At 38.6% G+C, this 16,406-nt stretch overlaps 1 protein-coding gene across 1 annotated transcript; it reads right to left on the reverse strand.

Annotated features, from left to right (window-relative positions):
* Positions 1-1,360: 1,360 nt before the first annotated feature.
* Positions 1,361-15,966, reverse strand: LOC136858658 (hemolymph lipopolysaccharide-binding protein). The gene is made up of 5 exons (XM_067138370.2): positions 15,881-15,966; positions 13,357-13,537; positions 9,085-9,208; positions 5,455-5,748; positions 1,361-1,659 (listed from the first exon to the last, which is right to left on the reverse strand). The coding sequence occupies exons 2-5, from the start codon at positions 13,498-13,500 to the stop codon at positions 1,505-1,507; spliced, it is 717 nt and encodes a 238-aa protein (XP_066994471.2). The 5' UTR covers positions 13,501-13,537; positions 15,881-15,966; the 3' UTR covers positions 1,361-1,504.
* Between the last annotated feature and the right edge of the window lie 440 nt (positions 15,967-16,406).

Below are 16,406 nucleotides of genomic sequence, written 5' to 3' on the forward strand. Positions count from 1 at the left end.
AGCTGCACGACCCTAACCGCTCGGCCAACTCGCCCGGTTCTTGTGTTTGAATCAAGTGTTAGCAAGGATATATAATATTATGATTCATACAGCCGACTTCGTCTTTCAATAATTTATTCCAGTCCGAGTTCTCGTACTACATTGCCTTCGTTCCTTGGCATTCAACTGCATTTCAGTCTTCCATCACAATTAAATTTTCATTTTAAATTCTTTTATATACCTTGTCGCTCTTTACATTTCCTATATATTCGAATTTTTTTTCTTCATGATACGCGATACTAGCTGGAAAATGCCCTGCACTATGGTTGTGGTCATTTTCTTTCCATTCTTGACAACAACAATCCATTAACTATGCTGGTCCTTTTCGCTTATCTGCTGGCCCACCTTTTTTTTAGTCTCTAGCATTTCTCATGTGTGTTTTTGGTCCTGATAACTCTGTAGTGGGTTCGTATCCCACTGTCGGCAGCCCTGAAAATGGTTTTCCGTGGTTTCCCATTTTCACACCAGGCAAATGCTCGGGCTGTAACTTAATTAAGGCCACGGCCGCTTCCTTCCCACTCCTAGCCCTTTCCTGTCTCATCGTCGCCATAAGACCTATCTGTGTCGGTGCGACGTAAAGCAACTAGCAAAAAAAAAAAAAAAAAAAAAACAACTCTGTAATCGACCGTCCACAAGTCATGCTCCCCTGCCAACGTACTTCACTTATGCAAATTATATCCAAATTTAGTTTATCCATTTTCATCTTCATACTGTCATACCTAACACAGAAATTGCAATATTCCATTCACCGACTCGCAGAATGTTTCCCTTCGTTAAAACCCACACGGACATCGGCTTGAGAGAATTCATCGCATTATTTAACACAGTATGAAGCCATCATCAGTATATTCTTCGTTCATACATAGAGAACTGTAGGTCATCGGTGGTTAGTTACGGCAGCAATTTCCTCTTGTAGTATCAAAAGAGCTAAGCCAAGTTAAGTATCATTACAAAGCCACATCCGTCAATCATACAGATTGACATCCTTGCAACTTACGAAATGTTGCCCGTTACTCTTTGAACGATTAGTTAATATTTTATCTAAATATGGTTAAACCTACCGTTTGGTTATGTGTTTCAGGTTGACGCACAAATATCTGAAACGCTTCAAGGTCACGTGATTCACAGTCCCCTTGGCAGAAAATAGCATATTAAAATTTTCTTGATTCCTAATATAAGTTTGTTCTCTTTTATATAGGTAGTTTACTCAATATTCGGTCGTCAACTGTGAATGCTCAAACACTTTAAAACTGAATGTCTGGTAGAATAATTTTAGACAATATCCCTTGGGTTTTATAACTAATAAACAAGAATATTGCATAATTGTAGCCATATATTTCACAAATCCATTCTCGACACATAGTGATAACTCCATAAATAACAATTTTTGAAGTTTTAAGAAATTTACTCTAACATTTCTAACAGTATATGTTTACTCTCTGAAAAGTCATAAGTATCAGAAATGTCACAGCTCCTTTTCACATATAAAACCAAGCCTCCAGGTGTCTTCAATATCCATCAATAGACCCTGATTATCAAGTCCGCCGAAGTTATCGATAGATCCGCCATTAGGCTGCCCTGATGACCATTTCATGTAACCGGTTTTTGACAGCGAAATACCTAAAACGGAAATTAAATACATCAGATTAATAGATTCATGTTTAATAAAAACATATTCCAATGTCGTCAAGTTTAAGATAATACGACGACGTAGTCCTTCCTGTGGGTCAACAGTTTGTAAATTTGGAAATCTATACGGAGATACGTCTCCTTTTACATTAAAAGCACACTTGAAGTAGATGCCGATTGCTAATTTTTCAAATCAATTAATTGTGTACAATACCGTTATAAAATTGAAACAAAAGGCATTGCTGGATGTGAGATGAGCAACTGAATGACAGGTACCGCCCTAGGATTGTGTAGCATCCAGTTTCGCCTTGATTATCATGCTATTGCGTTGCGGGCTGGACATGGATGAACACCACGAGTTTTGGGGAATCGGACTGATAGATCACTGCTCTACAGCCTGCCACTATTGGTAGATTCCACGGTGCATACAACTCTAGCTATAGCAACTGAGAGTAGTAGAGCTGTGGTAATTCTAAATCACTGGCGTCAGCATTTCCTTCTGGTGAGTCAGCACACGAGGTCATTGACCCCATGACGTTATGACGTCAGATTGTTTGTAAACAAAGCCTCGTGCTTGGTCAAGTGCTTTCTGACTGTCATCTTGACGACCCTAACCTCAATTCTGAGGACAACCGAACATCGCTAACCTCAGTGCTGCCATCTTGACGGGGCCAAACCACATTGATGCCACCTTATGCATGTAGAGGCGTGGAATTTAAAATCGACGTTTGTGTTGACAGCTGTCATCTTGACGTGAGGGCGCGGAATTTAATCAAGTGAACGTCGCTAACCTCAGTGCTGCTATATTAATTGTGCCTAACCTCACTGTTGCCATCTTAACCACGTGGAGGGCGCGGAATTTAAAATCCACGTGATTTTTGACAGCTGACAGGTCGTAACCACGTGAATTTGTTGAACAAGTCAATGCAGCTACTCTCGCTGGTGCCATCTTGACAGAGCGTAATATCATTGTTGCCACCTTAAGCACGTAGGGGCGGGAAATTTAAAATACGCAAGCTTTTTTACAGCTGTCAGGTTCTAACCACGAGCAACTGAAACGTGGCTAACCTCACTGCTGCCATCTTGGTAGACCCTATCCTCACTGCTGCCACCTTAATAATGTAGGAGCACGGAATTTAAATGATCTTGATAGGGACTTAGCCACGCTGCGGAATTTTTTGAAAGCCCCTTACCCACACCATTTTGGAGAGAGGATTATAGTTTTAATGTAAGCTGCCCTTCTCGACATACAACAATCTTAGAGGGTATAGTTTTAACCCAAACTGCCGTTCTCGACATACAACCGTCATAGAGAATATAGTTTTAACGACGACGAGGAACGCGACTATGCCTCCTCTTTATCTAATTTTATTATCAGATACCCCCTCCCTCCTCCTTATCGATTAAGGCAGAAACAGGTTTCAATGCGAGATGTGCATCTTGCTATAGCCCCTGTGACGATGGTGTCGAGAAGGGAATCTTGTCTCGAACTATGCCCTCTAAGATAGTAGTATGTCGGGAAGGGCAGTTTGCCTTAAACCATGCCCTCTGAAGATGGTAGTATGTAGAGAATGGCAGCTTACCTTAAAACTATGTTCTCTAAGATGGTACTATGTCGAAAATGGTAGCTTGTCTTAAAACTATGTCCTCTAAAATAGTGGTATGTCGAGGAGGGCAGCTTACCTTAAAATTATGTTCTCTAAGATGGTAGTATGTCGAAGATGGTGGCTTGTCCTAAAACTATGTCCTCTAAAATAGTGGTATGTCGAGGAGGGTAGCTTGCTTTAAAACTATGTTCTCTAAGATGGTAGTATGTCGAAAATGGTAGCTTAAAACTATGTCCCTCTAAAATAGTGGTTTGTCGAGGAGGGTAGCTTGCTTTAAAACTATGTTCTCTAAGATGGTAGTATGTCGAAAATGGTAGCTTAAAACTATGTCCCTCTAAAATAGTGGTTTGTCGAGGAGGGTAGCTTGCTTTAAAACTGTGTTCTCTAAGATGGTTGTATGTCGAGAAGGGCAGCTTCCCTTAAAACCATGTCCTCTAGGATGGTGGTATGTCGAGAAAGGCAACTCGGGAAGGGTCATGTCGAGTAGGGCAGCTTGCATGCAAACTATCACGGGAAGGGTCTTGTTGAGAACGGCAGCTTGCCTTAAACTGAAGTATTTTGGCCCCTCCAAAATGGTGTCATGTCGAGAAGGGCAGCTTGCCTTAATCCACTGTGGTTAGGCCCTCTGGCTTTAGGAATGTTAAAAATATTCCGCAGTGTGGCTAAGTCCCGTCAAGATCATTTAAATTCCGCACTCCCTGCATGGTTAAAATGGTAGCAGTGTGGTTAGACGCTGTTAAGATGGTAGCACTAAGTTCACTTGTTTAAATTCCGCGACCAAACGTTCAAGGGAATTTACAGCTGTCTAAAAGCATGTGGATTTTAAATTCAGCCCCCGCCCCCCCCCATTAGATGCTTATGATGGCAGCACTGAGGTTAGATGCGTTCACTTGTTCAACAAGTGTATGTGGTTAGGACCTGAGGGCTGTCATTTAAACACGTGAATTTCAAATTCCGCGCCCCTACGTACATAAGGTAGTAGCAATTGAGGTTTGGCCCCGTCAAGATGGCAGTACTGAGGTTAGAGGTGTTCTGTTGTCCTCAAAAGTCAGGTTAAGGTTCGTCAAGATGACAGCTGTCACATTGACAGCTGTCAAAGAGCACGTGGATTTTAAATTCCGCTCCCCTACATGCATAAGGTGGCAGCAATTGAGGTTTGGCCGCGTCAAGATGGCAACAGTGAGCTTAGCGATGTTCAGTTGTTCGCAAAAGTGAGGTCACGGTCCATTAAGATGACAGCTGTCACCTTGACAGCTGTCCAAAAAGTGGCTTTGTTGACAAACAATTTTACGTTATGGTCACGTGGTCATGATATCATGTGGTCAATGACCTTGGCCGAGGTCGATGACCTCGGGTGCTGACTCAGCAGGAAAGTGCCGACGCCAGTGATTTAGAATCACCACAGCTCTACTGCTGCCGAGATAAGCTCAATACGACTGAATACGAATAATCTAGTTGCGAAGTATGTATCCTTATATCCGTTGACTGTGCATCGAACCAATCGGGTACCATTCGGGAATGATGGTCGGGTTCATTATTTTTCTGTAGGTACAGGACTACTATATGGCAATGGGCGCGAGCCAACGGGTGAGTACTATCTGACAGTAGGTACGTGTATCGTTCACCGGCAACGGATGTTGAGAGCGTCCCACGAATTTCACTTCTTCCAAACTGAACTCTCCCCATACGAAGATACAACTAACACCGGTATGAGCCGTAGCCTGCTGGGAAGAGCGAACCATTGCCTCTTATTCTTGACCACACACAGTTGCCCTGCATTTAGCGCGTACATACTGCTACATCCAGCGTGGTTTTTCCATACACTCCGTCAGTGCAGTAAAATGACCGCTATATCTCACTCTACTGTTCAACAGAGTAAATAATTAAAATGTGCATCTGGAAAATAAAGACGTATGTCACTTAATATCCACTGATGTCTGACTGCCTAGGAGAACGGTCAGCTTAACCGCCTTTGATGCCGAGGGTTCTGAGTTTGATTCCCATTCGTTTCATGGAATTCATCAGCGTCTGATTAAGTCATTCGACAGGATAAAACTGCATTCAATCATGACGAAAGAACTGAAATGAAGAGAGTTTCAGCTCAGGGAATATAAACCGTTGTAACTCAATATTATGTTCAGTTCCCCTATATTTTCTAGAATTAATATCGGCTACATACCTGTAACAGTAACGAAGTCTCCTTCAGTATATTTATCGTGAAAGCCAGCGTAAACATAACTTGCAGACGAAGATCCGGAAAATGTCGGATTTCTTGAGAAGTACTCCTTCACAACAGTGGCCTCAGCGTCGGAGTTGATGACAATCAGATGGGCTCCCTCTCTCACACAGATTTCCCGTGCTGCTTCCCACAGCTGGACTGTGGTGTGTAGTTTGTAGTAGCCTATACTAGGAAACAGCTCGTAATCATCTCTTCCAAACGGAGTATCTACGATCGTAATGGGTGGTTCTAGGACTGAAACATAAATAAAGCATCTTCATTAAAAATTCATCGGGTTAGAAACAGAACGTTACTCCATTTCCTTTACATTCCAGGTGAGCTAGAAGTATCTAAAATGTCTCTGTATTTATGGATTGTAACAAATAAACATTGAAGTAGAAGCATATATAACTGTCCGTAATATCACGGCTGAGAGGGATATTTTTAGCTTCTTTCGGCTCTCGTGGAGTGTAGAGAAAATTTGAGTTGCGTTCCTGTGTTTTTAACGCCACGAATGGTTATTCTAAGCCTGCTTGCTAGTGTTAAGCAATTCACAACCTGTTGTATGCCACTAGCGCTATGCCATTCTCTTCCTGAGCTCCTATGATCTTGAAATGAATACAATTTTAGCTCTGTGGCCGTCTTCTTGCTCTCCTTGGCTTATCTCTAACTGTCCGTGTCCCAGTCCTTTATTCTCACTGCTAACATACCATCCTCTCCTTGATTTACGTTCCTACAGTCATTTTACACTAGAGCAGCTGCTTCTCCATCACGAGTTTCTAGTTTACTTCACACTTGTTTGATCCAGGAAGCAACTCATGACTCGGGAGTCTACTACCTTGTATATTACAAATTTTCTGTGGTAGTTATTGTGTATTGTCAAGAAATATATTCTCACGAAAAGAGCACATAATTAACTCGGGCCAGATGTTAGATATCCGAGGTGTACGAGTCTCTAGCAATTACCGTGCAAGGGATTTGTTCGCCATTGGGACGAAGTGGTTGAGATATGAGAGGTAAAGTACATCCTAGTTAGCGTAATCGTTGTGTTATGTGAATAACTCGTAATTTGACCTAATATGTATGCAACCCGCTAAAGGTATCCTTAAAATAGTAAATTAAGACAGAACATCCTCTTTATCCTATGTCGGTTGTCACGATAAATGTATTATCATATTATTGTCAATTGTTCTGCTATATTTTTCAAAATATCAAATATTGGGAAATCATATATTAAAACTGACCACTTGATATACTGTATCCGTACCAAATTTACTTCAATAGATCCTGCAGTTTACGGACCTGACTTTAAGCATTTTAAATATTACGGCATTTTCCTCAAAATAGCTCAAATGATATAGTTCAGATCAATAATTCGAAGGAAAGTATACTAGTGTGATGTTCCGCCAGATAATGATTGTGCAAAATTTCAGGAATGTTTAGGCACCACTTTAGAAGAAATGCCTTTAACGAAGGCAGAATGAGAGAGAGCGAGAGAGAGTGAACAACAACGTCAGAGTGAGAGCAGGAACAAAGCCATATTTCATTATTGATATAGGAAAATATTAACTTTGTAGTTGTAAGTAATTATCACTTCGCCTTTAATTAAAGAACAGTTTTTTCTGAAGTATTGACAAGAGGAGTTTCTTCCTATTAATTTTTACATATCCAATTTATCTCTTTCCTTTGTTATTGATTATATATCCAGCTAAGTCCACTTTCAATATGAAAGTATACTTAACTCGAAGTTACTTGCTGCCTAATATCCAGAGTCTAGATGTAGGATATTTCTGGAAGTAAAGTAACGCTGTTGTTGCTTTGGATTAAATATTTTTCCCTTAATATGTAGACTTTCACGACCACTAAATGACATTATGATAATTATTTGGGGATATTAGGTCGTGTAATATTAAATACCAGCTGACGCTTTTCGATCCTGCGACCAGGATCGTCATCAGAGCAACAACAAAGCAAAATGGCAAATGTAAATCCATAGTAACCAGACTCAAGATATAGAGACTCTGTTATAAATATAGTTCATTCCAGGGCGTCCAGGGAGTCTCGGAGAAAGATGTTGACGAGTTAACTTGGAGGGTAGCCGTGATCTACTCAGTATTAGCCGTCACCTTTGTTGAAATTATTGGGGCGTTTAGCAATTTCTATCGCCTCACGAATAAAATGTTTCTCTTTACAAATGACGGAAGTTGCATCAAAAATGATTTGATGGTCATTATGTATGGCATGTTCTGCCACAGCATACTTCTCTGGCTGGCAAAGACGTAAGTGCCTGCGATGTTCTTTAACCCTTGTTGCCATACATAATGACCTTCAAATAATTTTTGATGCAACTTCTGTTATTTATAAAGAGAAACATTTTATTCCTAGAATCATTCGTGAGGCGATAGAAATTACTAAACGCCCGAATAATGTCAACAAAGGTGACGGCTACATACTGAGTAGATCATGGCTACGCTCCAGAGTTAACTCATCAACTTTCTCTGCGGCTCTGGAGGCCCTGGAATGAACTATGTTCATAACAGGGTCTCTGTATCTTGAGTCTGGTTACTATGGAGTGACAGTTGACATTTTGCTTTGTTGTTGCTCTGAAGACGATCCTGGTCGCAGGATCGAAACGCGTCAGCTGGTATTTAATATTACACGACCTAATATCCCCAAATAATTATAATAATGTATTTTACCCTTGTTTCTAGTCTGAGCTTTTCCAAAGTTCTGCCTTTAACCCCAGACGTCTAATTTAGTTCCTTGATTATATTCCAATGTAAATCTGTCGTAAATTCTAGAAGCCCGAATGCGGCATTAATTATGTGCTATTTAGGCGTAGTGTTTGTCTTTGTGTACCGTCCACTCTACTGCGTTATCCGCGGAGGATTCCTTTATTTTAACAGAAATGTTCCGTTGTCGGGAATCGTTAGCACCGAGAGTAAGAAACACTCCTATAAAGTTAACAGAAGTTCACCGACGAACCAGGTCATACTTTCAAGAATTCACACAGAAATATCATAATCTCAGTGAAATGTTGAGAAAGATAAACATACAGCTAAGCACTTATCGTTATTCTTTTCCAAAGGGATGAACAGAGTTACTCGTAAATCGATCAGACAGTAGCTTAGAGCAAAACGATACTATCGTCCTAAGCATTGCATCCGCAGTTGAGAATGTTGTGGAATAAGTAATTTCTGTGTACTTCTGTCGCGCTGCTGCGCGGTAAGATCTGTTCGCACACATTTGGAACAGAGATACGACTGGAATATACTGGACCAAACTCTACTAACCGGATGTGCCCTGATAACAGCAGCCGGTGGCCAATAAAGATGTACGTAGGTTGAAAAGGATTAGGTTTTGTTAAGATGACCACGAGTTTGGTCTAGATTTCATTTCTTCTGATATACTGCTAAGAAATTGGCGGGGAGTCTGCTTAAAAGAATATATACCAAACGTTGTGTATTACAAAATTAGAGTACGTGTGTAATGAATAACGTCGTTAGGTCGTGAATTGATAGCCTGTAATTATTCAAACAAATCTCCTACACTGTTGTTCAATGTCTTCATTAACACAAGGCTGAGTATTACCGGAGACTGAAGTGCTCATCCGAACCAGTTCACTATTGTTGCACAAGGTTCGGCCGTGTGCCACGTCCAGGGATATCTCTCCAGTGCCGTTTGCATTTCCTACTGTATTCTTCATCACATCTACCTGTTGAGAAGAAACTCTATTTCAATATCGATTACCTTAATTTTACAACAATGAAATACACATCATAAGGGTATATGAGCATACATTAAAACCTGCATTTTGGATATTATAGTAATTTAGGGATACCTCGACACGCTAAGCAAAAACCTGTAATTTTGATAATGCTTTATTTGCAAAATAGTTCAATTTTTACCTGGTGAATTTGTAGACAGTTAGTGTATGTTTTCTATTATTTATGGCCAAAAATAAAACTTCATATCATTGTAAATTAGAAAATAAATAAACGATGCAAAAATGTCCACTTCTCCCGCACTTAGGGAGAACCTGACACTAGGTAGGACCTCGGAAGAGTTACACAGCTATTGTACACAGTGGGCACATATAAACTGTTCGTCGTTTCAATTTTCTACACACATCTCGTGGAACCATTTCCTGCATTCCCCACTACACTGGACCCATGCCTCATTTCGGTTGTCGTCATAGAAATAGCCATCACATACTGCGCAGTAATTCTCAGAGCAATTAAGACTGCTTGAGGAACTAGCTTCCCCACTACCAACACGCCGAGTTCTCGTTGTTTTATTTATATTTGAGGGATTCTGTTCATTTACGCATTTCCTCTTCCATAACTTTTGTCGGTAATCCTGAGAAGTCACCATAGCGGATTCTTGCACTCTTCTTCCTCTTCCTTTTCCAGATAGGAGTCTTAATATCGGAACAGGAGATAACTCCTGGACTGAGCAACTCGGAGGTGTAAATGCAGGTGAGGCTTCATGTTCCTGTGATAATGTAGGACTACTGGTTTTAGTTTCGACAGCAATATCTTCTCCAACATGTACGTGATTTGAACCATTTTCGTTTTGCACAAGGTCGTATTCAAAAATGTCTTCTTGGAGGATATCGGGATTGTACGGATAAATGACAGTGTCGAGATCTCCCACGCTTGTCATGTCGACATCTCCCCGAGTTACATTGGCAGGCAAGAGGTGGCAGCACTTACCACGCTGAATGATTGGCGATTTGGAAATGACATGGCCGCTTCTCCAAAACGTGCTTTGTGCGCCTAACCTCAAACATTGCCTTAAAAATATCGCATATCTACGTATTTCGTTCTACAACCTACTCATTATCTTATAGTACGTTACTTTTACATCATATATCACTTACATACTCACCTTCAACTATTCAGATGTCTTATATTTATAGTGATAATCGTCTGCTACTAGGATCACCATTAGCACAACACCCTACGGCTCCAATACATGTAGTTACTAGTTCGACCTGTAGAGTACTGTGGTTACCAGGGGCGCTAAGCTTAAAAGTGTCGAGTTCTCCCTCATGTCGGGATCTCCCTAAGTTACCTTAATATAGTGTTGTGGAGGGCTTTTTTTTACTTCACTTATCTAAAGTGCTATCCAGTCAAAAGACCAACCACGAATGGGTTGCTCGAGTTACACTAAATCTATCTAAAATAACCGAAGGATTGTTTTAAATTGTTTTTATAGATGATTCTGTTAACATATTCACGTGACTCTAAAATCCATACAATATAATCTAGGTATTTTGACAGTGATTGATGGAATGTCTCCTACATGATTTGTTTGTGACGTCGAATCTTGTTGAAGAAATGGTTTTGAAATTGAACGGACTTTCTTACGGTTTGTCTATTCAAAGAAGCGCCATTAATAATCATATTGAAAATATCAGTTGGACATTAATGGAATTTAGGTACTTGCCTTTAAACGATAACAGAAAATTTCATAATGAAATGTTCTGACGTATAATTTCGTTCTGTTTTATAGATAGTAGTGATTTTCTTATGTAATATACGGAGTTAGAAAAGGGTAATACAATTGTATTTGTCAAATTCATACATAGAAACTTTCTACGGCCAACGAACACATCACAAAGTAAGATTCTCTATTTATAAAAACACGCACTTTCTTTACACAGCCATCCAAGAATTGAGACGAAAATGGATGAATATCCTTAACAGTTTTCGAAATATATGACATGCCCTTGAAAGGTAATTTGGTTTGAAAGGATTTAAGAGAAGGATAACTGTTACCCTCATACTAGGCTATCTCGTAAAATGGATATGAATAATCATGCAAATCTGTATTAATGAAACTCGGCTGTTTGTGAACATTCGCACTTATCTTCCTCCAATAATTGTGGACCTCATATGTCAGCGACACGTTTTTATATTTTTTGTTAACATTCCTTTTGCAAATACTATCATGAATAATAATAATAATAATAATAATAATAATAATAATAATAATAATAATAATAATTGTACCGGGAGGTACACCTCTACGCCGCGCATTCAAAATTAGCGCCTAAAAGAACTCCTCTATTGGTGAAACAGTGAAACTTAAACTAAACCTACTTAGAACTTTACTCTGAAGATGTCACCACTAAAATCTGATGTAATTTTGTTATTGTGAAGTTTCCTGAATTGGTGAATTTCTACTTGTTTTGTTTTCCATTCATCAAGAAGTTTGGACATTCTTTCATAGATTACACTACCAAAAAACTATGATCATGCACTCTGGTGGGTGGTACAAGAACTTATAATTCAAAGAAGTTTTGTATTCATACGTTCCTTTTTACTAATTGATGTTTATTTATTTTTGGGTTGGCAATATTTATCTTTTCTTTCCGCCCGTTTTGAATCCAACCAATCAATAATTTCTGTAATTAATTTTCTACCAATCACAGTCTTCTCCTTCTTCTCCTTCATCGATTTTGAATTTAACTTTTAAAATAACCAATAAAATTGACAGGGCTAGTTTAATCTTGAATAGTCTCAAATTTTCCCCGAGGGTTTATAAACAGCGGATTTTCACGTCCCTTGGCAAATTGATCGTCATCTTACTGAGTGTGTGTGCCAAGCAGGAGGCGGGATGCCTCTTCGTCAACTGCTAGAACTTCTACCAGCTAATGGCCACATAACATCTTTCTTTCTTTCATGCCTTCATAATAATAATAATAATAATAATAATAATAATAATAATAATAATAATAATAATAATAATAATAATAATAATAATAATTTATTATATATTACGTATTATTATTATTTATTATTATTTATTATTTCTTGGAACAAAGAGCAGTATTACAAACTTGTACTTCTTCCCGGTCTGTTCACTATATTTGAGGTACATTAAGCCCAGTCTCACGACCAGTTACATTTTCTGACTCAAACAATATGAGAAGGAGGTACAGAAATGCAACCTGGAACCATTTTCATCGTAGGCCACTACTGATACGGTTCATCCGATGAATTGGATTACGAATACATTTTCAAATAAATAATCTACTAATATGAATATTATTGATAATACGTGTTAAATGTAATTCATTGTAAATTTTTTGTACTATGTCAGGAAGGCCGCAAACTTCTTGTATCACAATATTACGTACGGTACTGTCAATACATTCAACATGAAGGCAATTATTTACCGGGACGTACACGATAAGTTGAATGAAATAGGGTCTGGAGAAGCATTTTCTACCATTTAGTGCGTTATACAATAATATTACTCTTACAAATGCTGTTAAATTACATGCAACAGAGTAATTTTAGAATATGAAATCTCAGAGAGAATCAACAATAATTACAAAACATTTCGTAACATTTCAATTATGAATAAGTTACCTCATTAAAGACTGGACATGCTCCAGAACAGTGCTCCTAATGTGACCAACTGTTTACCAAGTTGTGATGATCAAGGCGTATTTTGAAACTATTCTTTCATTAGTCCATAGCAAGTTACCTCATTAAAGAGTGGACATGCTCCAGAACAGTGCTCCTAATGTGACCAACTGTTTACCAAGTTGTGATGATCAAGGCGTATTTTGAAACTATTCTTTCATTAGTCCATAGCAAATATAGTAATTCATATTTGGAATTTACCTATATTTCCAATACCATGCGAAAACTACTGTTTCTCACAATAACAAAAAAGTATATATTTTGATTAAAATAACTATTTATAAATTCTATTGGGGTTAATGATAATGCCGAAATTACGCCAAATTTTCTTCATCACCACTGTTTCTATTGGTGGTGTATAATCACCTGGTCTGTTTAACCATAATGTCATTTCATAATATAATATTGTTAAGATCAAACATACCTGAAAAGTACGATGAAGCGATGAGTTCTTCTTATTGCTTATTGAAAAATGGAATATTTCTTCATTTGATGAACAAGTTGAAGCTTTACTGCCCTCAACAGCCAGCAATGCCATCACAATTACATAAGACATTGAAAACAACATGTTATCAGGCAGTCAATGTAGTACTGTATTATGGAATCTGAAATGAAATGTCCCAATATTATCGGCATTCATACATATGTACATGTAGCCATTGTTAAATTCCTGTTGTGATAGTTATTAGTCAGCAGTAGACGTCTCTACCGTTAGCAATACTGCAGTTAGAATGTTTTGACTTTACTTTTGTATTTTTTTTTTTTCACAAGTTACTTTACGTCGCACCGATTCAGATAGGTCTTATGGCGACGACGAGATATGAAAGACTTAGGGATGGGAAGGAAGCGCCCGTGGCCTTAATAAGGTACAGCCCCAGCGTTGGCCTGGCGTGAAAAAACCACGGAAAACTATCTTCAGGGATACCGACAGTGGGGTTCGAACCCACTGTATCCCGGATGCATGGGCAACTCGTCCAGTAAATTTTTTCAATAACCTTCATAGCAAGGAAATGTTAGTACGTGTTATAGCGTGTTATTTTAGGACTTGCTACGAGTAAGAAAATAACTATCTACTCAAATTTTGCAAAATGAACAGCGGACGCTATCATCTAGGAAAGCTTCATGATGTTCATCGATCATTTATTCTGTTAGAGAATAGTATATGGCAGCTCTTGTGAACTTTTCTTGTGAACGATTTTCAACAAATTATTTTCCTGGTACCTATTCACTGCAAACGTAAATAAAAATCATTCTTTCTGTCTCATTTACTCAGATGGGTTTAAGAAAACATGATATCGTTCATACAAATTGCTCTACGTGATATCTTGTTCATAAATTTGTAAGATCAGTACAAAAATAATATGTAAAAATTAAATATCCTTGCATAGCTATCATGATTTTATAAGTAAGGACTCTTAATGAAATTGTTATTTAATAACAGAGGATTGTTGGAAAAGAAAGGTCATGTCATCCGGTAAGGAATTTTATGAAGATCGAAGAATTTTAAATTTGGGTACTTCAAATAAAGAATCGATTAATTTAATAACATAATACTCTGTTAACAGGAAAGGGATCACAACAGGATGATTGTGAAACACTTCGGCAACCCAGACACAATTGCCACAAGTGCATTTATTAAATTTAGTCAATGTTGCTGGAAACCTCAAAATATGATCGTACAAATTGTTCCTCCGTCTTTATTTTGAACTGTTTTCTCACCTGGACTGTTCACGGACAATATCGTCATAAACTGTTATCTTTTTCAGATAATGGTACTCCGAATATCTATGGTTATGTACAAAATACCTGCAAATTAGAATGTATAAAAAATCACGTGCAGGTACAAGAAAACCACGGCCCTTAACGCCCTTGAAAGGGCTTTGGCCTGCCCAGCGACCGCTGCTCTGCCCGAAGGCCTGCAGATTACGAGGGCCCGTGTGGTCAGCACGACGCATCCTCTCGGCCGTTATACTGGGCTTTCGAGACCGGTTCCGCCACCTCACCGTTAGATAGCTCCTCAATTATAATCACGTAGGCTGAGTGTACCTCGAACAAGCCCTGACCTGGCCGGGAATCGAACCCGGGGCCTCCGGGCGAGAGGCAGGCCCGCTACCCCTATACCATGGGGCCGGCACACGAACAGGTGGTGCACCTAAATGCGGATATCGTCGAGATAATGAAAGCCAGAAAGCGTTGTACATTCCTAAAATAGAGAACGAACAATTGCCGAAGTATATTCCGGACATTAAATCCAACGTTCGAAGTAACGTAAAAAGAAATAAACTCATCTACAGTAACACCCGATATTCTACCAAAGATATAATTTGAAAATTACGATTGATAAAACGCAAGACATGTTCACGTGCTGGGTACCCCAGGAGTAAATGAAATGTGGACCATGAATGCTTTCCAAATATTAAAAGACAAGTGAAAAGTACGTCGCTTGATAAATATATGCGAGAAATTACAGAATATCCTTTTTTACCACGTGGTATTCCCAAATATTTTGGTGAAATATTTAGACATCATCTTAATAATTGCTCTGGTACATTGTGTAAAACCTTACTTACTCTTCAAACCTTAACACTAGCTTAAAGTTTACCCAGTAACATAGTGTATTAGTGGTGAAATTGTGAAATTAGTATATAAAACATGAAACAATAGGACAAACACATTTTAAAAATGTAAGTTTTGTAATTGTCCATCCAATGCATTCCCGTAGTGTATCATATACCATTATTCTACCAAGGTGTCAGTTATGTTGGAAGTATCTTAATAACTAAACTCTTCTACGATATTATACAAAGGTCAAATTTTAAAATTACAGTTAATAACAAAGGAAACACAAGATAAGTTCATTTGCTTGTTAAAATTCTCTGAAAAGAAAACAATGGAAAAACGTTTTTATCTTAAATAATTTATATGAAGAGAAATTTCGAGAAGCGTACCTGACTGAAAAGTATATCTTCCCTGACATGCTCTCTGTTTTGCTTCATTTAGTATTTATTACAGGGGAATGAATTTCTGTTACTCCCCGCGATCGCGATGCTCATTCGGCTGCTCTGTGAAGGTCAATCAGATAGCAGCGGGGAGTCAATACTGACGTAATGAAAACAAAGCTTATCCAACGACAGGAAACTCTTTGCTTAGACATTCAAGTTCGAACATTTATTCAAAATAGTTGTATGGCAAGCATTTTACTGCTACATACCTGCCATTTCCCTCCAAATCGGACCGGGCGAAATGAGGTAAGGATGTTACACCTTTGTAGATAAATAATGAACGTTAAACTGGATCTTTCAGGGGCTGAAAACCTTACAACGTGGAGTAGAAGGAAATCCCAGCAATTATTTTTCAGTAGCCATACCAAATGTTTGACGTCCCTTTAGCCACAACTCATTAAGTGAGGCACCGGAATTCTGGAAGATAATGCAGTAATTAAATTCAAAAATTGAAATTGTATGCCGTTAATTA

This window comes from Anabrus simplex, chromosome 1, assembly GCF_040414725.1.
Source record: "Anabrus simplex isolate iqAnaSimp1 chromosome 1, ASM4041472v1, whole genome shotgun sequence".
Taxonomy (NCBI): domain Eukaryota; kingdom Metazoa; phylum Arthropoda; class Insecta; order Orthoptera; family Tettigoniidae; genus Anabrus; species Anabrus simplex.